Source organism: Alnus glutinosa, chromosome 5 (assembly GCF_958979055.1).
Source record: "Alnus glutinosa chromosome 5, dhAlnGlut1.1, whole genome shotgun sequence".
NCBI lineage: Eukaryota > Viridiplantae > Streptophyta > Magnoliopsida > Fagales > Betulaceae > Alnus > Alnus glutinosa.
The window spans coordinates 9,503,661-9,527,011 of record NC_084890.1 but is presented as its reverse complement, the minus strand read 5'-3'; the positions used below and the strand labels follow the sequence as shown (position 1 = coordinate 9,527,011).

The 23,351-nt window shown below is 34.2% G+C and overlaps 1 protein-coding gene and 1 long non-coding RNA gene across 2 annotated transcripts; both read right to left on the bottom strand.

Moving 5' to 3' along the window:
• Positions 1–12,221: 12,221 nt before the first annotated feature.
• On the bottom strand, positions 12,222–12,704 carry LOC133868294 (uncharacterized). Its single transcript, XR_009900311.1, has 3 exons — positions 12,571–12,704; positions 12,378–12,464; positions 12,222–12,290 (listed from the first exon to the last, which is right to left on the bottom strand). It is a non-coding gene; the product is annotated as an uncharacterized LOC133868294 (long non-coding RNA).
• LOC133868931 (protein FAR1-RELATED SEQUENCE 5-like) lies at positions 12,702–14,928 on the bottom strand. Its single transcript, XM_062305926.1, has 5 exons — positions 14,850–14,928; positions 13,738–14,756; positions 13,446–13,641; positions 12,841–13,394; positions 12,702–12,743 (listed from the first exon to the last, which is right to left on the bottom strand). The coding sequence occupies exons 1-5, from the start codon at positions 14,926–14,928 to the stop codon at positions 12,702–12,704; spliced, it is 1,890 nt and encodes a 629-aa protein (XP_062161910.1).
• Between the last annotated feature and the right edge of the window lie 8,423 nt (positions 14,929–23,351).

Here is a 23,351-nt window from a genome sequence, read left to right as displayed (position 1 = left end):
TTGCAGGTGTTTTTGTTTGAATTTGATGTTTGAAAAACTTGCTTATTCGAATTTAGACTACATTTTCTTTTTTCTTCTTCTTTTCTCCCCACTTTGGGCAAGCACATCCAAATTGAGAGTTTTACTAATGATCAGTAACTAATGCCACGGATATGTATTATGAAAGATAGCTGAACATTTGGGATAAGTGTAAGAAATTCCCTTTAAAGCATGGCATGGATGCCACATGTATTTTACTGTAATTTAAATTAAATACAATTACACGTGTTGGGTAATTTATTCCAAATAAAGAATAACTTGTGGTATAAATAAGGTAACAATTCTGATCAAAGAATAAAGCAAATATATTTCATCAAGTAGTCATAGGTCAAAAGATCCTCTTTCTCCTAGATTTTGTTTCCGGTTTATGTTGCTAAGAGATTTTTTGGTTCGCTTGAGTAAACATGGTTTGAGGTAATTCTGAATCTTTTTCGTTGCGTATTTTGTCACAATAATTGTTTTGTATGCTAACAATAAAGACACCCTATTATTAAGTTGTCTGAATAATAAAGAATTTCAGACAGTTTAAGAGAAGGGGTTGTAGAACTCACCTATCTCGAAAGATGAATTTTGCATCATAAATTGCCTAGAACAAGTAGGCTCCGCAGTCCTCTCTCATAGGTTGCCTAAATTTCTATACCATTCGGACAACCTAATAACAAGAATCTCAAGTTTAACCCTCATTATTTTATCGGTTTTTTAAAGCTCAAATCCATTTCCTGATTTGAAACAGCATTAGTTTTTCCCCTCACATCTGTTTAATCAATTGATCAGTGACTGTTTAGAACCTGTGCACAAAAGCTTGACAGCAGCCTGAGAGCATGTGTGAATACTTTATGTACAAGCAAAGTTTAGTGTGACTTCACATTCTTTCTCAAGCAACTTAGACTACTTAGTTTGCAAACTTTGTTAAGAGTTTATTAAACTCGAACCATTTTCACCATTAAAATACAAATTCAGCATAACGTTGTTGGTAGATCACAGAATCACACAACCTGGCTCCAGTCCTCAAACTCACATGCATCATTGACTTGTAGCAATACAACTCCATTTGTGTCTTGCTTGCGTGACACTTTGGAGCTAGACTCAGAATATCCACTAAGAAATTACATTTGTTATTTTGCAGTTAATAAAGAAGAGAATTATTGCTCTTCCAATTTTATTTTATTTTATTTTATTTAAAATGAAAACTTCACTTAATTCCACGGAACTTCCATCAATACATTTGCAATTACCTCCTAAACTTCAAAAATTCTCAATTTCGTATATCCATTTTTCAATTTCACCCATCCGTTTGTATTTTCCATTAAATCCTGTCAAAATTCCTAAAATATCACTGTTTATATATATATATAATTTCAAAGATTTAAGTATGGATATTTTTGTAATTTTCGTTAAATCTTAATAAATGCTTAAATCTTACAATTTGTTTTCCTAAAAATTTAGGGGTATTTTTTGACACCCATATGTGTGTGTCTATATATATATATATATATCAAAGATTCAAGCATGGTATTTTTATAATTTCCGTTAAATCTTGATAAACGTTTGAATCTTGCAATATGCTTTCTTAAAAAATGATGGGTATTTTTGAAAAAAATTGAAAAATAAATACATTAAATGAAGATTTTTTTAAGTTTATGATGGTAATTTGAAAAAATGGCGACAAATCAAGAGAGGTTTTTTATAGGAAAAGAAAAAAAAAATTATTGCACCACATCAAAGTGTAGGAGGGTAGAAAGTAAAATTAGGAAAAAAAAAATGACGAATTCCCACATCCAGCAGTTATTATATTGTGGCGTGCACGATTCTCTCAGCTAATCAAGACAAGAACATCTTACGTGTCTTAGAGAAGTGACCAAAGTATCGATATCATGAGAGCGTGTTTGGACCGTGATTTTCCAAGCTAAAAATATATTTGAAAAAAAGAAAAGAAAAGAGTGGCAGTTTGAAACTACTAATTGTATTAATGTCCCCCTCTAAACTATCAAAAAATATCAATATCTTCCAAATGATAAAAATACCCTTCATAAAATTATTAAAATAAAATAAAAACTAAAAAAATTATTAAAAAAATATAAAATAACAAAAATTTATACCAAAAAAATAATAAAAAAAAAACTTAAAAACTGTTTTTTCTTTTTCTTTTTTTCCGTTTGTTTTTTTTAAAAAAAAAATAATAATTTTCAATTTTTTTTTTTGGTTTTTTTTTTTAAAAAAAAAATTGTTCTTTTTCCCTTTTTTATTTTTTTTTTTAAAAAAAAACCGGTTTTTCTTTTTTCTTTTTCATTTGTTTTTTCAAAAAAAATAAAAATAAAAATTATTTTTATAATTTTCAGTTATTTTTTCGTTTCCTTTTTAAAAAAAAAATCGTTATTTTTCGTTTTTTATTTAATTATTTAATTTTGTTTAAAAAATAATATTTTTTTAGTTTTTTATTTTTATTTTTTCATTTTTTAGTTTTAGTTTTAATTTTTTTTATTATTTTTTTTTTCAATTTATAAGGACATTTTTTTATTATTCAAAAAAATTTAGGGTCATTTTTGTCTTTTTGTTGGTATTAAGGGGAACATTGACATTTTTTGGTAGTTTGATGAGGGACATTGACAAAATTAGTAGTTTGGGGGGTACATTGATAATTGAGTGGTAGTTTGAGAGAGAATATGTGTACTTTTTCCATATATATATATATATATATATTCTTTCTTTCTTTCTTTCTTTTTGTGAGTTATAGATATTCTTTTTAAAATCACATGCAAAGAGTTAGTAATCATGATCACTTATCTTCAAAGTTTAAGCCGATAAAAAATATGAATTTTAATAATTTAATTTACATTTTAATTAAGGTTGTGTTTTTTAAAACGCACAATTTTAATGGCCGAATTACAATTTTTCAAAATATTTAACTATGTTTTTAAAATCACGTTTTCATTAACACGTATTGAAATCACTATTTTTGAAATTGCATGCATGATAAACTTATCTAAATTGTGTGGAACCAAAGTAGTACTTCTTTTTAAAGTAATTGAAGAGAAATTTCATCTTAGGAATGATGATTTTGGCCACAAGTGAGCTTTATTTTCCGTTTGTTTCAGCGTAAAATGATTTTTGAGAAATGATTTCGGCATTTTTTGGTGTTTAGTGGGGGCGAAAATAATAGTCAACCGTAAAATGACTTCCGTTTGACAAAAAATGCTTAGTAAATTTTGAAAAATGATTTACGCTTTTTAAAAGTATAAATCATTTTCCCTAGACGGCAGACGCAGTTGACTATTTTTTAAACGGCGCAGTCAACCTTCACGCTCCAGCAGTCAACCATCGTCGAAAATCGGAACCCATCGTCGGATTCCGACAAGCCAAATTCCGGCACTGGTCGGAATCTGACCGATGCCGGAATCAAGAAATTTCTACAGAATCCGACGACATCTGGCAACCATTGCTAGATCCCGACGATACTGTGCCAGATCCGGCTGAAATGGCCGGATCTAGCCAGTTTTGGCCGGATCTAGTCGTTCTGGCTAGATCCGGCCATTTCAGCCGAATCCAGCACAAATGACCGAATTCTAGTGAGAACAAATGGCCGGCCACTTTAAAAATAATTTTTTTAAAATAATCACAATTTTAAAAAATATAATTATTGTTAGTCAACCTGTATAATTAAACATAATTTTTTAGTTGTTTTTGTATATTATTTTATATTAATTTTTATGTTGCGAATAAAAATTGATTTTTATAATTTAATATGATGGAATGAAAATATAAAAAATATTTGTAATTTTCCGTACAAGCCAAACACCGAAAAATGTTTTGAACAAAAAATATTTTCTTAAAAAATGACTTCTTAAAAAATATTTTATGACGAAAATCATTTTACGCCGAAACAAACGGAGCATTACATTATTGGTTAGTTTTGAGCCAAACATTAACAAAGTGAGCTGTAAATCATATTATTGAGAAGCTAGCAACTCCATTATTTACTTCAAATATGGACCCAATCACATGAATGATTGACTTGTTTCTATACAACTATATGTTTTATATTTCCTCTTGTTTGCATTACAATATAGAGTGAGATGTACAACAATTGGTCGTAATTAAGAAATAAAATCCTTTCTTCAAAAAAATAATAATAATAAAATAAAATCCTCTTATTTTCTTTGTTCTAAAAATTACAGCATGATATAATAGTAGTGGATCTTTTCTTAACAAAGTTTAATTTATAATGTTGTACACCCACTAGAAATAGTTATTGTGAGATCAATCGTAGAATTTTACTTTAAAAAGTGGGAATTCATTTATATGATAATTCTAAAAAAAAAAAAAATTCAAAGAGAATTTTACTTTAAAAAGTGAGATCAATCGTAGAATTTTTTAATAGCATTAATAATGATAATAAAAAAATCATATACTTCTCACCTGCCGAACACTTTTACATATGAAAAGAAATTTCTTACAAATCGGTTTGTGAGAAATTTTTTACGACTCACGCATAAGAGTGACATGTGTCCTTTAAGCATCTGAGAATCACATGTTTTTTTTTATTAATGTTATTAAAAAAAAACATATGCCTCTGACATGTCAATCTTAGATATAGTTTGTACGAAATTTTTTACAAACCGGTTATAAAAAATTTCTGCCATTTAAGAATTGGGTTAGAAATTTACTCCAACTTTGGTTTGGAAGAAATTTCTATACTAACAGTAAATATTAGTTGTATAAAACATGTTGGGATGTGGGTCAGCAGCCCAAAGGCCCAATTTCCACCACCAACTTCCCAAGCCAAATGCCCATTCAGTCAAGGGGACTTAATGACAAGCCTTGGCCAATTCCTCAGCAAATCAGCGATCACAAGACACAACAGATCAAGGATCGGATACTCGTCCCATCTCCCATCTCCCATCTCGATCGTCAAGATATTTATCCATGTCAAGTAAATATTTAGTAAATGGGTCCAGTGCTGTCAAGTCACCATTTGTTGAGCCCTCAAACTCCAGGGAAAGTATATGGCATATCACTCCGAGTCAACCTCGAGTTTTAGCCATAGCCCTACACATGGAGCACAGGGATCATCCCCCGCCCACACGTGGTGCCCAGTCCCATCCATGGCCACATCACGCCCCCAATCTGGGGACTTGCGAGGGAAGGGGATCAATCTCATAATCTACCAGTACATAAATGAAATGACATCTCCAAAATGGTATTTGGATACTTAAAAGAGAAATGATACTGGTACAAAATGTTTACAACAATGTTACAACAGTCTTACGTGGAAAGTGAATTTAAACCTTTTTTCTCATTTTTTTAATATCACACAGCACACAGCGTTCGTCAAAAGAGGTTGGGGGGAAATGAAAAATTCATTTCCCCCCAACGCTGAACGAACGCACCCCCCCTCTCTCTCTCTGAATTCTCTCCGTACAGTCCCCAAATTGGTCCTTCACCGGAGTTCCGCCCCCAGCCCAGCTCTCTCTCCCGCTCGCTCCGGACTGCCGCCCCCAGCCCAAATCGGCCTCCGGCGTCCGTCCCCGGTCTCTCCCGCTCTCTCCCGCCGGATCTGCCGCGCCCAGCGCCGCTCTCTCTCCCGCCGGATCTACCACCCCCAGCCCCTCTCTCTCTCCCGCTCGCTCCGGACCGCCGCCCCCAGCCCCTCCGTCTCTCTCTGGCCAGATCTGCCTCCTACGCACCTCTCTCTCTCTCTCTCTGGCCGGATCTGCCTGCTCTGTCCATCGGAAACCGCCGCCCGTAGCCCCTCTCTCTCTCTCTGGCCGGATCTGCCTCCTACGCACATTCTCTCTCTCTCTGGTTGGATCTGCCTGCTCCGTCCGTCGGAAACCGCAGCCCTCTGTCTCTCCCGCTCGCTCCGGTGCCGGTAGTCCCTGTCCCTCCAGTAACTCTCTTTCTCTCTCTGAAATTATTGTTTGAAAATACTGATTCGGTTTTATGGGGGAAAAAAAAGAAGAAAAAACTAAGATTTGTTTTGGTACAGTAGGTCTTTTGCTACATGTTGCAAGGGAGGGGGTTTTACTTTGTGGGTCGTTGAAAATCTGGGTATTTCAGGTGAATCTGGGTCTGTACAAGTTATTCTCATTTTGAATGCATAAATGATATCACTTCTTCTCGATGGCTGTTGCGGATGCGAAATATTTTCCTGATAATATTTATGAAAACTCCTTTCAGGCTGTTAGTTTCACGTAGACCCTAGTTTTACTAAACAGATCAATGAGGGAAATGTGCTTCATCAACAAGACAATTCTGGAGATATATGGTTATGCTTATTGCTTGCCTTTTGTGCTTTATTTATATATGTACAGTACTATCTGTTGAGTGCTTTGATGCATTAACAAATACTTTATGTTGAAATGCTTGCGGTTAATTTTGACTCCAAAAGTGACATTAATTTTGATTTTTGAAATGACTCAAAGAAAACGCACATGAATTTTTCTTTTAGTATTACTCAATATTCATGTCCCTTTTTTTTTTATCCTATATATTAATTGGTTATCAGCAAATATCATAAAAAAGGAAGGAGAAATCTTCAAATTACCACAAAAAAATAAAAAATGAATTGAGTATTTTATTTACATTAAATGTCCACATGCAGCACCTTTGATATGCTAGAGATATATATGAGTCAGTGATTTTGATGTAATTAACAAAAAAATATTAGAATTAGTAACAAATTAAACTAACGATATTAATATAGAGAATATACAACTAATTGTGTTAATCAATGAGAGGGATTGAGGTTTCTTGGATTTGGTTCTTCTCGCACCATTTTTGTGCAGTACAGCTAGAGCCTAGAGCCTAGAGCTAGGATTTAATGTTCATTGTGTTAGGATTTAAACGTCAATTAATATTATGGAGTTCTTGTTCCTTGTATGTTATGATATGCATTTTAGTCTTTACTGCCCTTGGTTAGAGACTTTTTGTACCTTAGTTTTTAGAACCAATTCTGTAGCCTTGTCAAAACAAAAGTATTAGTTTTAGAACCAATTCCTTTTAATGCGTATATAAAATGCTATTAAAGCAAAATTGTATGCCTTCTGACCCAAAAAAAAAAAAAAAAAAAAAAAATCCTTACACACAATCATTGTTTCCCACATACTGGCCATATATGAGTATAGTGTTTCATGTCTAGGCAATAAATTTTTGAAAATCAGTTTTTAAAAATACATTTGTCTTATCTAGTTCTTCAAGGATCCTGGAATTTTCAAATTCTTATTACTACTACAAATGCTAACTTACTACATTTTTTGAAGTGCTAACATGCAAGAAAGATCTGTTAATCATCCATTTCGTGAATTCTTTTCCCCTCTTTGCAATCCTTTTTTTTTTTTTCCTTTAAGGTTTTGAAATCCTGTAAGAAAACCAAAGGATGTAGTGTTTTCTTACAAAATTTATAGCATTAAACCGAGTCTGGTAGGAGAAATTATGAAGCTGAGTTAAAGTTAGTCCTGTCTTATTGTTCAGTTTAGTTGCTTTTCTTCTTGTCTTATTTCTTTTGATTGGAGGTTGACCTGGTGAGTCTGGGCTCCTGCTGATTAGATGAATGATATTATTATTATTATTATTTTTGCGTAGGCCCGAAAAAATGTCGGTAAATAGTGATGCGTCTAGTACCCCTCCATTATGTTACTGTGGAGTGCATGCACGTTTAAGGTACTCATGGACTAGTGACAACCCCGGAAGAAAGTGGTACGGCTGTATAAAGTATAAGGTAATTTTAAAATTAATTAATTGTGATTTATTTTTTCGTTAGTAGTTTATGACATTTATTCTTATGTTTTCACGCAGAAAGCTGGAGATTGTGACTTTTTTAAGTGGGCGGATAACCAAATGACTTCTTATGAGAAGAGATTGGAGGATCATATGAGAGACATTGAGGAAGGGAGACGGGCCGATATTGAGAAAGTTGAGAAGGTGACAATGTCCAATATTGACAGACTTGAGAAACTAATTGAAACAAGACACAAGGAACAATATGAGAGACTTCGGTTGGAGTTAGGTCTTAATAGAAAGATGTTTTGGTTTTGGACAGCAATAGTCGTAATCATTTTGGGCATTGTAATTTATTTCAATGGTTATAGCGGTTCTAAAGTTAGTTACTTGATGTTAGAATGAAAGGATGAAAACATTATTAGGTTAAAAATTGTCATTGTCAGATATTTTACTTTCTTATTAGTTTCAAAAATGGTAAGCACTGTGCAAATAGCTGAAAATCTTAAAATCCATAGTTAATTTTTTCTTTTCTTTGAGTTTGATTTTGGTTGAATTTTAAAATCCCAGGTATTTGAATTCTTCAAACTGTTTACAGAATGGAGTTGATAATATATCTTTCGTGTCAATAACTCTGTCATTTTACTGGGCTTAAGTTAGCTCTTTATACTAGCTTGATATTTTTACTTGGCTTATGTTTGCCCTTTAGAGTAGCTCAATATTGTATTACAATGTGATCATAAAATTTACAATGTGATCATAAAATTTAACGACTAACTACCTTACAATTTAATCTCATAGTAAAGTGCAGGAATTTTAGAGGCATTTGGTTTTCAGGGACTAAATTTTGTGGTTTAGGATTAACTCTTAATTCATTTATATGTCATGGGGTCACCAACACATAGGAATTGAAACTCCCCATCCGATATATTCTCTGGCATGAAATAGCCCATATCTCAACTTTTAGGTCTTGCTCTCAATTAAGGCTTACTCAGGAAAGGAAGGAAAATAGAAGGCCACCTGTTTCTGATGCATCATGTGATGTACATAAATGGGATAGGGTCAGATTGAGCTACGTACACCCAAAAGACTACTTCCACCGCCCAGACCCAATTGAACATGAATGATACGTCCCTTTGCGGTACAAAAGACCACTGCCAAGTAAACTGTATTGATGATAAATAAAAGAAGTACTCCTGATCTTATTAGCTAATATAAAGGAACCTTATTTTTCTTTATTCAAGACATAATTGCACATTATGATCAACTATCCAACATAGAGCATAACGTGGTCCTTCATCACCCATCTAGTCATGCTCCACTCGATTTCATCATTTCCTGGAAATTGTCTTTTTCATTTGGTCCTTTTCTAATTACATAATTACATCGTCATGCTCCACTTGGCAGATTCTGCATCCTTATTCCACCAAGTACGTCTAATATTACTGTATAAGGATGCAGAATCTGCATATTTAGAACTATGGTCACACCGCAGCTGTCTTCTGTGAATAAAATAAAAAAAAAAAAAAAAAATTCCAACCGAACAATTTCAAGCCATTCCCAAAAAATTATTCTGAGCAAAATTCTCAAGGTAATCAAGAACACAATCCAATCATAAAGAAAATCAATATTCAAATAGAATACTTTCAAGAAAAATCCACTATCATATCATAAAATATGATACAATATCTTATCAATTGTTTATACTCAAAAGTTGAAATCTACTGCAACTCATTAGCTTAATGATGAAGCAAAAATATGCCACACGTGACACAAAAAGAAATGAAAATGCTATGCAGTATTTCCACAAAAGCTTCAAGTCAGACTCAAATCCCCTCCATAGGATGCTCCCAATGTACATGGCAACCATCAATTGCATGTACCTTTGAAATGTGAGGACAGCTGCAATGTGCACTGAGCAAAATACTCCCTGCATAGGAAAATTAAGCCTCTTATGCATATAATACTGAGTCCACAAGGAAAAGAAAAAGATCAATCAATGTTATCAAATCATAACCAAATAATTGGGTGGAACTCATCCCAAACCAAAGCAATAGGAGTTTTGACCAGCAAAAACTAAGCACAATTCCCAGATCCTTGTTGTTCACAAAAATCATTGGACAGAATAGGAAACTAATGAGCTAACCTGTTGAACTCAAATACATGCGGACGAATCTTTGGCGCTCCTCCAGACCTGATACCAAATTCAATGAAGTAAGGAAAAGGTAATTTTGGATGCAGTGAAATCCACAGAACGACAGAAGTAGCAACATTTACCTGGATATTTACTATAGTCTAAAACATGAGGTGTCTCAGAATGGTAATCTGCTGCCATTTCACAGAAATGGTTTGCAAAGTCATAGGCAACGGGGTTGTAACTTGCATACTCGTAATCCTGTGAAAATGAAAAAAACAACACCAGGAATACAAATGAACTAGTTACAACAGGGCCATGCATTTATTCTACCACAAATGCAACTTTCATGTCTATTAAGTTACATATAGAGTCAGAGGGCCATTTCTTTTGCCTAGACAATAGCAAAAAGACAAATGTTGTTCAAGATTTAAGAACAACATTAAATTTTTTAAAAGCTTCACCTGAGGGATTAACTATAGTTCTCTAATCTATAGAGTACAAGGTAGAAGAATAAATCCCATACAGGAACAAAGTAATATCATGATTATTAACCGAGAAGAAAGTAAAAATATTACAGCACATATGTTGTAGGTTTTTTTAGAGAATCTAAGCCAAATCCGATAGGTGAAATAAAGACTCAGAACTGGATGTCATAATGCAGAGGCCATAGGTACAGCTAACACTTACAGAGTAGGAAACTTACAGCTCAAGAGAATACAAGATATCCAGCTCTCATGAACAAACAAACAAACTTTAACTCATGTAAAAACCTGATGAATTGTGCAAGTAGATCAACCAATATTGAATGCCTAGAGTGTGCAACTAACAATTCAGCAATTACTTCAATGAACTCAGAGGACTAAAGCAGTAGATCAACAAGAATCTATATATGCATTATTTCTCTATTTCACAATCTATTAACTGAACTCAGTGAAATTTTCTAACTGAAAAAGGCAAAAAAAAAAAAAAAAAAAGACAAAAGACAAAAGATTTTACTAGAGAATATGGGAATAAACATGTACATACCAAGTTTGATGAACAAAACAGATATGACCCCTAAAATATGCTCATTTGGAGTTCCATTATGAGCACTGAGGGCATTCTCAAAGACAGCACATATCGATTTAATTGTGCTTGCTTCCATGCTCTCCTGATAATCTTGAGCACATCTCCTAACCTGCATTGAAGCAATCAAAATATCAATAAACCACTTATTAACTTGCTTTTAAATTTTCTACAAACGATCATTGCACTAATTAATCAACATATTCCGCATTCTATACACATAAACTGTCCATTGGTGCAAACCTTGCTGCACCACCCAAAACCTGCAATCACCCAAGACAATCATCAACTACAAACAAACAAATTTAAATAAAAACTAATATAAATGATCTAGTTGCGGTGCACAGAAGGCAATATTATGAACACAAACCTTTGTCCATGTATCTGTTGTAAAGCTCGATCAATTGGGTGTAGTTCGTATCTGAAAACCCACTGTATATTCAAAATCAACCAACCAAAATGTAAAGAAAAAAAAAAATAACATAAAAAAGAAAATAGCATACACCATCCAAAATTGACCTACATCTCTTTAGCTAGTACACAACATATATGAACATCATATAAGAACCAAAAAAAAAAAAAAATTACAATAAAATAAAATAGAGTCGTCAATATTTTCCAGTACATCCAGGAGTCCATTAGCTCCATTACAACTCCATCACAAATACCATTAACTATCATATTGGCCTCAAGGTGGAAGTAAACCATTCATCAGAAGACGTATAGTTGACCGCATAGCATCAGTAATTGTCGGCAGGACACTTATATGGTTGAGTGCGGCATAGACTTGATTGAAGATGGGCCGCACATGCATTTCAATTGCCGGATCAGTTGGAATTATGGAATTAAAAACGTCTGTCATCCAAGCAATTATTTCGGCTGGGTTGGTATTGAAACAATAGGGTAAAAGCCAGAACAACTGGAGTAATACTTCTTGACTCAAAGGCAAAGGATCTATAGTCAAGACCCACCGTATATCAACCTGAAAATCAACGTTAATATTCAGACATCTAAATTGGATGCATTTTAATAACCATCAAAAATATCAATTGATTTACCTTGGAGCATAGCCAATTCACAATTGACACATCACGCATTTGTAAGGCTGTACTGAAACCTCTTGGTATTTGTGTTGGCTTATCAATGTAGATAACAAATTTATGGGGTCCATTGACAAATTCACCTGATACACACATGATTCGTTTCCCTTATTGTACGCATATGAATGAATGCCAACACAAAATTTGAAAAACGCAAATTATACCTGAGAAAGAATAGAATGATGGTGACCACTGAAAGTGTGAGCAACTGTCGATGACGAAGCGACAGAATCCTGCAAAAACAGACATTGAATAAGTACGTGAAATATTAAATAATTGTCAAAAACCAATTAATAAATAAAGAGATGTTGGCTAATCACCTGAGTACTATGATCGCGAGCTGCAGAAGGCACAGAAGGCAATGGAGATTGACTAGTGTTGTCTTGATTTTCCGTTGATTTGGAGGCCTACAATTAAAAAATGGTTTATGCAATGTGGAGAAGTACACATGTTTTTTAAGTAAGTAAAATGTGGACAGAAGTAATAAAATAAATAAATAATAAATTCACTAACTTGATTTTTTCGTTTCTTCGTTTTATCATTGTTGTTTCTTGGTGGCTTGCTCGATGCTTTGGATTTCTTCACCGCTGTTTCTATAACAGACACCTTTCTCTTTGTTCGTGGTCTCCCTTTACAGTCAATCTTCACAGGACTAAGCACATTTTTGCAGCTAGAAGATGGGGTAGCTGAAATGCTGCCAAAAGATTGATTTTCGCAACGCCACAACTCTTTTAATTGATCAATTTTTTCCATTAGTTCCATGCAACGTTTCTCCGTGTTTACCGACGTGAGCGACAGTAATTCTTCCAAATTGTTTCTCACTTTGTCATGTATTTGGGCATGTGGATTATCACTAATGGCATCATAACTACTCTTAACCTTCGAGTACTCTCGCTTAATATCTTTCCTCCATCTGTCAAGAACATATCTTTGTGGCAGAGTTGTCACTTTCTTTGTACGTAACACGGAAAGCGAATGCCTACATAGGATGCCTTTTACTTCAAACATTGCACATGTGCACTTCACTTCGAGTTCATTTTCATTGAAGTAAACAAGAAATGTCTTTTCTATTAAGTGATCTCCAACTGCAACATATTCAACAACTTCGAAGGTAGAAATCGCACCTTCACTTTTGAGAAGAGCGTTATTACAAGACATCATTTTCACAAATTGCTCATGTATTTCTTTGAACTTCGCATTTGTGTAAACAACTTGAAACTGTTTCTCTAATTGCAAGGCACTTATACATGGGATTGTGCGATTGAAAGAATCGAAATCAGCACGTGCCTCACTCTCGACCATTCTCCTTAAAGCGTTATCATATTCATCAACAAATTCTTTCAATGTGGTTCGTGAGTGCACATAACCATCAAAAAATGCGTTCATACTTTCACTTCGCTGTGTAGTACTCATTCCCGCCCAAAACGTATCTTTCATGTATGCCGGCACCCAAAATGTCTTATCCATATATAACCCATTCAACCATGCATTATCATGAAGATTATACTTCTCCAGAAGATCTTTCCAATTTTCCTCATATTCTTCACATGTTTGAGAGTCATACAAACATTTATTAATGGCACCCTTAATGCCATCAAAATTAGCATGTGATCCAAACTTTTCAGGCAATTTTTTTAAAATGTGCCACATACAATATCTATGACGACTTTCAGGAAAAACAATAGCGATTGCATTTTTCATAGCTCTATCCTGGTCTGTCATAATTGCTTTAGGGGCTTGACCATTCATGCACTCCAACCAACATTTAAACAACCACACAAATGTGTCTGTATCCTCTCTTGAAATTAGTCCTGCCCCCAAAAGTATAGATTGACCATGATGATTCACTCCTACAAAAGGAGCAAATGGCATGTCATATTTATTGGTCAAATACGTTGTGTCAAACGTAATAACATCTCCAAAGAAATCATACGCTGCCCTACTCCGTGCATCAGCCCAAAAAACATTTCTTAACCTACAATCATCGTCCACATCTATTACGTAGTAGAAGCCACTATTCTGCTTTTGCATTCTTCTGAAGTAATCACAAAGTGCTTGAGCACCACCTTTACCAAGATTGAGTTCTCTTGCCTTGTTAATATAATTCCGACAATCTCTCTCTCCAAAGGAAAGATTCTCAAACCCTCCACTTTCAACAACTAATGAATTGAAATTTTTACACAAACGTATTCCTGCTCTGTCATTTAGCTCAAGTCTTCTTTTCGCAACGTCACTAATTTTCTTATTGCTTCTAAAAAATCTCGCCTTGCCCGGGCTTAACGAATGATTATGCATCAACTCAACTTTACTCAAAAACCACGTTCCATCATCACATAAATTTGCACAAATCCTAGCACCACACCCTGTTTTATTTGAAATTGGAATTGGCTTCGAACAATCACTTGTTTTAGGTCGCTCTGCACCTCCACGAGTACATATAAGCATTACGTAACCTTTTATACCCTTCTTTTTTCTCGAGCTTCTCTGCGCTATACCAAACCCAGCTTGCTTAGCATACTTCCTATAATAAGAGCAGACTTCGTCTAATGAACTAAATGTCATTGATTCTTTCGGCTCTTCAACTTTCTCATCATCCTTTAACACCACAGGTAGTACCACATTTTCTTCCTCATCATTCAACTCTTCATCAGAAATAAATGTCATTAAATCCTTCGACTTCTCAAATTTTTCACCCATATCTATCCAAAAAAGTATACAAAATGTGTTTATAAAAAAGCCTAGAATAATAATAAAGAAAAAACTATAACTCAAACAAAAGTGAAAAAACTAACCATTTTGACGGTCATCTTGATGGGTTAGATCATCGTCAAATTCACCATCATTATCCAATCGTGAACTTGAAGAGTCCATTTAGAAAAGTGCTATATTAAAAAGTAATATAAGTTAATTGAATGAAAAAACTAAACTACATAACCTTAAAAGCATGTAATTTGACAATATTATACAAATTAAACTACATAAAGGCAGTCATAGCACTAGCTTTTTAATGCCTTCATTTTTCCTCATGGAAGTTTGACAATAAAAAACCATAGAAATCACGAGTATGTTTTCCTCATTGTACAAAAGATGGGGCACTTTTCACTAGACATATAATGACATTGAACAACTGATACAACAATTGTTTATAAAAAATAGAAAAAAAAAAAAAAAAAAAAAAAAATTGTTTAGGATCTACTCAAACTTAAATAGACAAGGATCCAGGCAAAGTCACATATGATGCCTAAACCAAAAAAAAAAAAAAAAAGATAAAATTTTGGTTTCCGAAAAAGTCATAGTAAGCCAGAGGCCCATTTTGATTCAGCCATTAAAGATGGTCAATGAAATTGGAGGCCTGCTCGTTTTGATCAGATTGTAAATATTCAGAGTAAGCTAAGTTTGGTTTCTTTTGGTGATAAAGACATTCTGCATTGGTTTGCTTCAAAAAATGGTATGTATTCTTGCTCACACATACTTAGTATGCTATTCGTGTTAAGCGACAAATTGTGGATTGGTGGTCTTTGGTTTGGTTTCATTCTTCCATTCCTAAGCAAGCTTTTGTCACTTGGTTGGCAATGAGGGATGCGTTATCGACTAGTAAGAAGCTTTTGGGTTGGGGCTTTCAAGGGTATGTGAAATGTATTTTTTGCATATTTGGGATTGAAGATAGAGATCATTTATTTTTCTCTTGTGGGTTTAGTGGCAAAATTTGGAAAAATGTCATGGGGTCATGTGGTGTGTTGAATCCACCCACTTGTTGGGATGATGTAGTTTCTTTGGGTTTGCATGGAAGGGGAAAACTATGAAAGCCTGTATTTGCAAGTTAGTGGTAGTGTTTGGTTCTTGCTCTAAGGCATGGTTATAATCCTTGGACTGAAGAAAAGCTTTTACGACTGTTTAAGTGGAAAATGAAAATACGGTTTACTACTAAAGGTAAATTTAGGAAGACACACGGAAATGTTATACTTTGTAATGCTTGGGGAATGGATGGGACTTTAGTTTAGTTTTGTAGAGGGGTTTTTTGTTGGTTATATTTTTCTTTATACAGGGGTTATTAAGCTTTAGTGTTTTACTATAGCTTTTCATTGTAAAGTGTTAAGTTGTTTTGTTAATGAAAGTTTTCTCATTCATCAAAAAAAAAAGGCCAAGCCTTTTAGTGGAAAGGAGTCTAAGATCAATCCTCTTTCTGGAATGCGATGCAATGCATCAAAGCAGAAAATGAATCCTAATAAGGTCTCCTAACTCAATCAACCCTCACAATTATTGGAAATGGGCAAACATGGACAAAAAAAAAAAGACACAGTTATGACGCTAGAACATGCTAACAATTAAAACAAATATGTTCTAATAACTTTCTTTATTTTGTAAACCAATTTTGTAATAGCTATAAAATAGATCATTATCCACAATGGATAATAGCTTAACTTTGCGCTTCAAGAAGCTGTCAGAGAAGAAACAAGAATTCCAAATATTCAAATATTGTTATTTACTTGGATAAAAAGTACAGTAATAAATCTTGAAAGTAACCCAGGCAAAAGAAAGAACTAAGAACCACATGAAGTGGATGAAAAAGATGAGTCGATCAATCTATAAGCGAGAAAATTAAAAATTGAGTTTCTAGTTATCTTCATAACTCTAGGAAAGGTATGCATGTCTTGCCCATGTGATAAGGATCACTTCATAGATTCCAGAATCTGGATATTTTATTTGCTTTACAAACTCAAAAAAAATGTTTCTCATTTGTCGGAATTGTGCATCACCAAAGAAATTGCTACATTTTCCAATTTTGATTGATTTTAGCAGATTTAGCTTAGAAATTGCTAAGTTAAACATTTTCCAATTTTATAGTAAAAGAATGTCTCAAGCTATTTAGCAAAAATTGAAAAAATTGCGACAAAATCTGAAGTTTAGTTGATCCAAAACCATGCAAATACATACTTAAGAACAGCAAGTAGATGTTCGTAATGCTTGACTACACTAACAGGGCACTGAAAGAAAGAAAAAGAGGGTCTTACAAAATTGGATTAATCCTTGGTCCGGAGCGAGCGGGAGAGACAGAGGGGCTGCGGGCTGCGGTCCGGAGCGAGTGGGAGAGACACAGGGGCTGGGGGCGGCGGTCCGGAGCGAGCGGGAGAGACAAAGGGGCTGGCGGCGGCGGTCCGGAGCGAGTGGGAGAGACACAGGGGCTGGGGGCGGAACTCCGGTGAAGGACGCCGGAGGGCGATTTGGGGACTGTACGGACAGACTTCAGAGAGAGAGAGGGCGGGTGCGTTCAGCTTTGGGGGGAAATGAAATTTCATTTCCCCCTCCAACCAGTTTTGATGGAAAAAAAAAAAAAATGAAAAAAAAGGATTTCCACGTAAGCTGTTGTAACATTGTTGTAAAATATGTGTACCAGTATCATTTCTCTACTTAAAAACTATGCATTTCAGAATTCTATAGAACTTTTAGATAACTATTTCGTTAAATGAAATAATAATAATAATAATAATAAATCAATATTTTAAATTCTATATATATATATATATATATATATATATATATATATATATATATATTACTGTTGTTAGCGTTAATTGGTTGGCAGATAAATAGTATGAATCGCTTTGGAATAGTTTGTCCATCTGTTCATATGGGCTTAGTGCTCAATTTTAGGCCCACGGTAAAAACACTTCATTTAGCATAAGTGGGCTGCATGGGTTGGCCGTAAACAATATAATGATTTCATTTCTTCATCTACTGGTTTCAATAATTAAATGGAGCCTTAAGTTCTTTTGTTTTTGGTTTTTTTGGAATATATTTCACATACTATGGTGTTTTGTGATTGCGATTTTATAAACAAAAAGTGCGATTTTAAACCAAATCACAGAAAATGAATCGCAAGTAATGTGTGTGTTTTTTTTTTTTTTTTTAAAACGCATAATTTTAAATGTTAATCTGTAATTTTAAAGGCCAAACTGTAATTTTGTTAAACACTTAACTACGTTTTTAAAAATCACTTTTTTAAATTGTACATTTTAAAATCACAAACCCAAACGGACCCTAATTGACTTAAGACCTGATTTGATTTCAACAAAAACTTACACTAATTTTCATTAAAAAAAAAAAAAACAACATAAATATTTCTCAAAATCATTAACAAATAATTCAAAACACAAAACACTTTCTAAATATTGACCCACCAAAGCAACACTTTGTAAGCTTTTATATCACACCAAGCCAACTTTTTAAACCAAAATAAAAAACACTTTTCAAAAGCTTTATCAAACAAAAACCAAATGAACTCAATATTAATAAAATTTCCGCAAAGAAAGAAGGAAGCAATTATCCGTATTTTGCTATTTAAAAATTGTAGCATGAGAGGGAAAAGCTTTTTAGCTGTTTTCATAAATGTGCTGCTCTTTTCAAAAGTACCGTTTTGGAAGAGCAGAGCAGTCCACTGATATTTAATTTAGCATTTAATAATCCCCAGAAAATCTTGACCACACAAAGAAAAAGGTCAAAAGAGCACCCATGGGTAATAATACGCTACGGTCGTATTCTCCTACCCATACACACTACACTAACGCTTCTACGTCGGTAATTATAGCCTGGAGGGGTCAGTGAGTAAGTATCTGACGCTTTAATTCAGTTTTGGCCGATCCTGACCGTACGATCAAGGCGATGTAACCTTAAGTAGCCGACAGCCTCTGATGAGACAAAGACCGGTCTAGTTCCTTTTGGCAAGTTTTAACCGGGTCCCACTGACCACCAGTATTGTGCCACGTGTCCAGCGCATCTTCGGGATAAGAGTACCTCACAAGGAAAGGAGAGAGAGACTGGATACTGATATGTACAGCACTTCTGTATCGACCAGATGAAATGACTCAACCGCCCCTTTATCAGGGAACGATTTGGATCGGCAGATTGACACGTGGACGGCCATGAGATCGACAGATGAAGAGCGTAGAGTACAGAGGACGCGTCGGGGCGCGTGAAGATGACTGACGTGACTAAAGTACGATGAAAGGCTGTGGCAGAGGCAGGCAGCACCCGCGTAAAAGCCGAGGGTCTCTGCCAAAGCAACCTTTAGTCATTGCTCCCTTTTTTCCTGCAGATGTCAGCATGCTTTTACCACCACCCCCCCACCACGCGCTTGTAGGAAAGTGAGTGTTTTTGTTATCTGTCAGTTGGGTATCACGTGTGTCAAGCATTTTGGTACAGATTTTTGCTTGGGAAAAAAAAATTTGCATAATCCAGAGGAATGGGGACATGGAAAGGAAATAATTCGGTGAGAATGGACACTACTTTGGTACACAGTGGTGCCCCCACTGGATTGGCAGGAGTCGATTAGATTAGACGGTTAGCCAACATAGGTGGGGTGATGATATTTTGTTGTTATTAGAATGATTTTTTTTTTTTGATTTTTTTTTTTTTTTTTTTTTTTTTAGGTTCATAATTTTCTTTGGTGGATAGTCTAATCATTATCAGATATTTAGAGAAATAAATTCTTTGAGAATAATTTTTACTTGATAATTAGTACCATGTCAAAAAAAAATTTGAATATCATGTAAAGTAAAGATACTACTCTATCTTTAACAAAAGTACTGGTGTACTTCTTGTCACTGTTTGATTCCCAAGAGAGAGAAATTATAAAACCCTTTTGAAAATTTATGCAAGAAGTAATATTAAAAAATTAATAATGATTCACTACTATCTAAATATATAATGATTCACTACTATCTAAATATATAATTTTTCACTTTGTCTATGTAGCAAGGTGGTGAAAAATTGTATATTTTGGTGGCATTAAATCATTATTCTTAAAAAATATATTTTTACTTCGTAATTATCTAACAACGTTAATATAACAATTTCAACTAGTTTTAAATTATTGTTTAAAAAAAAAAATTAAGAATTGATTAGTTCTGTCATGTCAGTATTATGGGATAGTTCTATCTTGCTGAAAGCCGGCCCTAAAGAGAAAAAGAAGAAAGAAGAGAGGTGTTGGAGAACGAGGGAGGTGTGCCTCCCCCTAATGGTGCTTTCCTCCTAATCCTTTTAGGGTTATGGAAGTTTTTTGTTTTACCCTTGGATTAGAATCAATAGAGCTTTTGTTTTTCTAGTCTTTTTAGGGCTATGGAGCTTTATGTTTTTTTTTTTTTTTTTTTTTTGGTTTCTTCATGCATAAAGGCTAACACAATACGTCTCTTAGGAAAGCGGCATTTCCTTCCGTGTCCCCGGCGAAAGCTTGGCTGAACTTTCTTATTCTACATCTACTTTTGAAGCTAGAGCTATGTTTTTTCGCTGGTTCCTGTAAGACACGCGCAATTTCTCTTCCGATGTCAGCTTGTGTTGGGTGCTTTCTGTAGTTGTTTTTTTGGAGTAGTTTTTGAAAGTTTGTCTGTTAAATTTGCAGATTTTACTGGACTTTTTATGGCTTGTTAGCTAGATCAGCCAATTTTTCTTTGTTAAGGGTGTTTTATTGTTAAAGAGTGACTCAAACACCTATCCTTGTAATATTTGTTTATTTGTAGGCAGCACTTAAGTCATATTTTTCTGACTTAGTGTATAGGGTGTCGATGTGCTTCTATTCACTGTATTTATCCTCGAGCCTCTTCAAATTAATGCATAGTAGCTCCGATTATTTTGTTAAAAAAAAAAAAGTATTGTGGAATAGTCGTGGAACAAAAATGTGGTATATGACATTACTTTATAAAAAATAAATAAAAATCCAATGGTTCATTAGAACTGCAATATTAGCATTCTGGGATACCTTTTTCTTTTTCTTTTTCTTTTTCTTTTTCTTTTTTTTTTTTGTCACCTTATATATGAGTATTGTTCCTCTTAAAGTCTAAGACAATTTTAACTTTAATGATTAGTGTTCTGGTTGTTGAGGAAAGTTTGCTGTCTTATAAATATATATATTCGGAATTACAAAAAAAAAAAAAAAAAAATCTAGTCTTGATAATTAAAAATTGTGGATTAGATGGTTAGGATAAGAAACGGTATGATTTGGATGGAAGTCATGTTACATGGTTTTATATGACCGTTGATTTTTCTCAATCATATGACTGTTGATCATTTTGTCTTGTTTTTATACACCTAAGGATTAGACATGAATACTACTGTTAAACCTTTTGTTTTCTCCTCTAATAATCCTTTGCATTTGGCCTACAGAATCAAACCTTTAAAAACCATGGCCCTTCGTCAACCTTTTTGTTTCTATGCGTCCCTACCGTTGATGGAAGATCTTTTGTCTTTAACGGCTAAATCAAATCATGGAGCGTGGACAAACAAAAAATTAGGTTGTTTCCCACCATTGATCAGCTGTTATCAAATATGTCGACTGAAACGATCGCCTTTGCATTCATCAAGACAACAACACATGCATGATCATCGGCCATAAAGCATTTTTATACTTTGTTAATATTGCAAATTAAACAGATTAATCAAACCATAATGATTTTGTCCTACCATCCAACTGATTAATTCGTAGCTTCAAAGTAACCGGAATTTGTGCCGGTTACAATGTTTGTTAATTAACAACTTTATTTTCTGCCCCAAGTCAAAACGTTAACAAATGCTTTTTCAAATTAAAACATAAAAACACATCCTAAAACGTATTAACAAATGTATGACTGTAAATAATCTAAGAAGTCCAGCCATAAACATCTCTCCTTCACTTGTAAGTTTCTTTGACATTAACCCAACTCCCTTTCGTGTGTGAATCTTTTACAAACATTCGTATCAGCAGCGGAAGCTAATCGTAGCTCTGATACTTGTTGTTAGGGAGAGAAACATCTGCATTGATCCAACTCTTTTCGTGCGTCAGTCTTTTACAAATACTCGTATCAGCACTAGTAGAAGCTAACGATAGCTCTTATGCCCATTTTTTAGGAGAGAAACATTTACATTGACCTAACTCCCTTTTGTATGCGAGTCTTTTTACAAATTTACAAACACTCGTATGAGCAGCAGAAGCTAATTATAGCTCTGATATCAATTGTTAGGTAAAGAAAAATCTAGAGAGTACAACAAGTTAAGATGCATTTTAGGACACCACTTCTGTTCCAAAAACTTATGCTAATGAGCTTAAGTCCATTTAAATATATTAATTACTCTTTTTTTTTTTAAAAAAAAAAAAAAAAAAACTTTCTCAATGTGGGACACAACAATACTCACAAATGCACTCACAATCCTTTAGAATAGGATGGTTGTCAATCTCATTTCTCCTCTTTTGTAAACAATTTTGAATTTTTAGTTCCATGAGATTGATATATATATATACACATGGGGACATGGGGTAGTAGGGATACTCCATAATTGACAGCAAGAAAGTACTTGGTTAACAGAAGAAAGATGTTCTTGAAAAAAAAAAGAAAAAAGAAAGAAGAAAGATGCTCCTTTGTAGGGCCCCAATGATGTTCTTCATTTGGCTGAATTCAACAAAGTAGAAGTACTTTGGTTTCATCAATTTTGCAAGAATCTAACAACATAAAGGTAGTACTGCCACCGCCATTGTTAGGGCAATTATGAATTAGCTAACTCATGCATAAGTGATAATTTTGAATTTATTATGCTATAAAAATATGTTGATTCCAAACCATTACCATTAAGCGACAAACTGACCGACGGTTGTAAAAACTTAGTCAAGATACATAATTACAGAATTGGTTAATGTAAAGAACAATAATTAATCATGATTAAGACAACATGATATCCATTGCATCATCAATTTTGTTCATGGGTTTTACCCTATGATGCACGTGGGTCTTTGCTATCATTCCATTCATCCTTATGGCTGCTAAAAGAGATTTATTGGTGATCTTTTCTGAAAAGCTACTCAAACTTAATCCATTTGGATAATGTTATCCAAAGTGTTCCTCCAAAGGATAATGAATATAATATGAAATCTTTTTGTTTTCTTGTTTAAGTTAATATGAAAACTTGAGTTTGGTTGGTTGCAATGATCTCTTTGTGCATGCTGGGGTGGCCAGTGGTTGAAGCTTGCCGCTTTTAAGGACATTATCCCTTGAGGTCTCAAATTCAAGATTCACCAAGTGCTACCTCTCTTTTGAGGCGACCCACCCGGACATAACCAGCGTTTCAAGGCTCAATTCCTGAAGTGGTGTTGGGGATGGGGCCATGGACTAGACTGCGGATCCTGGCTAGGTCTCTATGCTCAGTAATTACCCAGTCATGAGCTAGTTTGAGATACTGTTCGGTTATAGATGAACCAGGATACCCTGATCGATCAAAAAAACAAAAATCTTTTGTGCAAAAATAAACTCTTAAGATTACAAAATTGAGAGAGA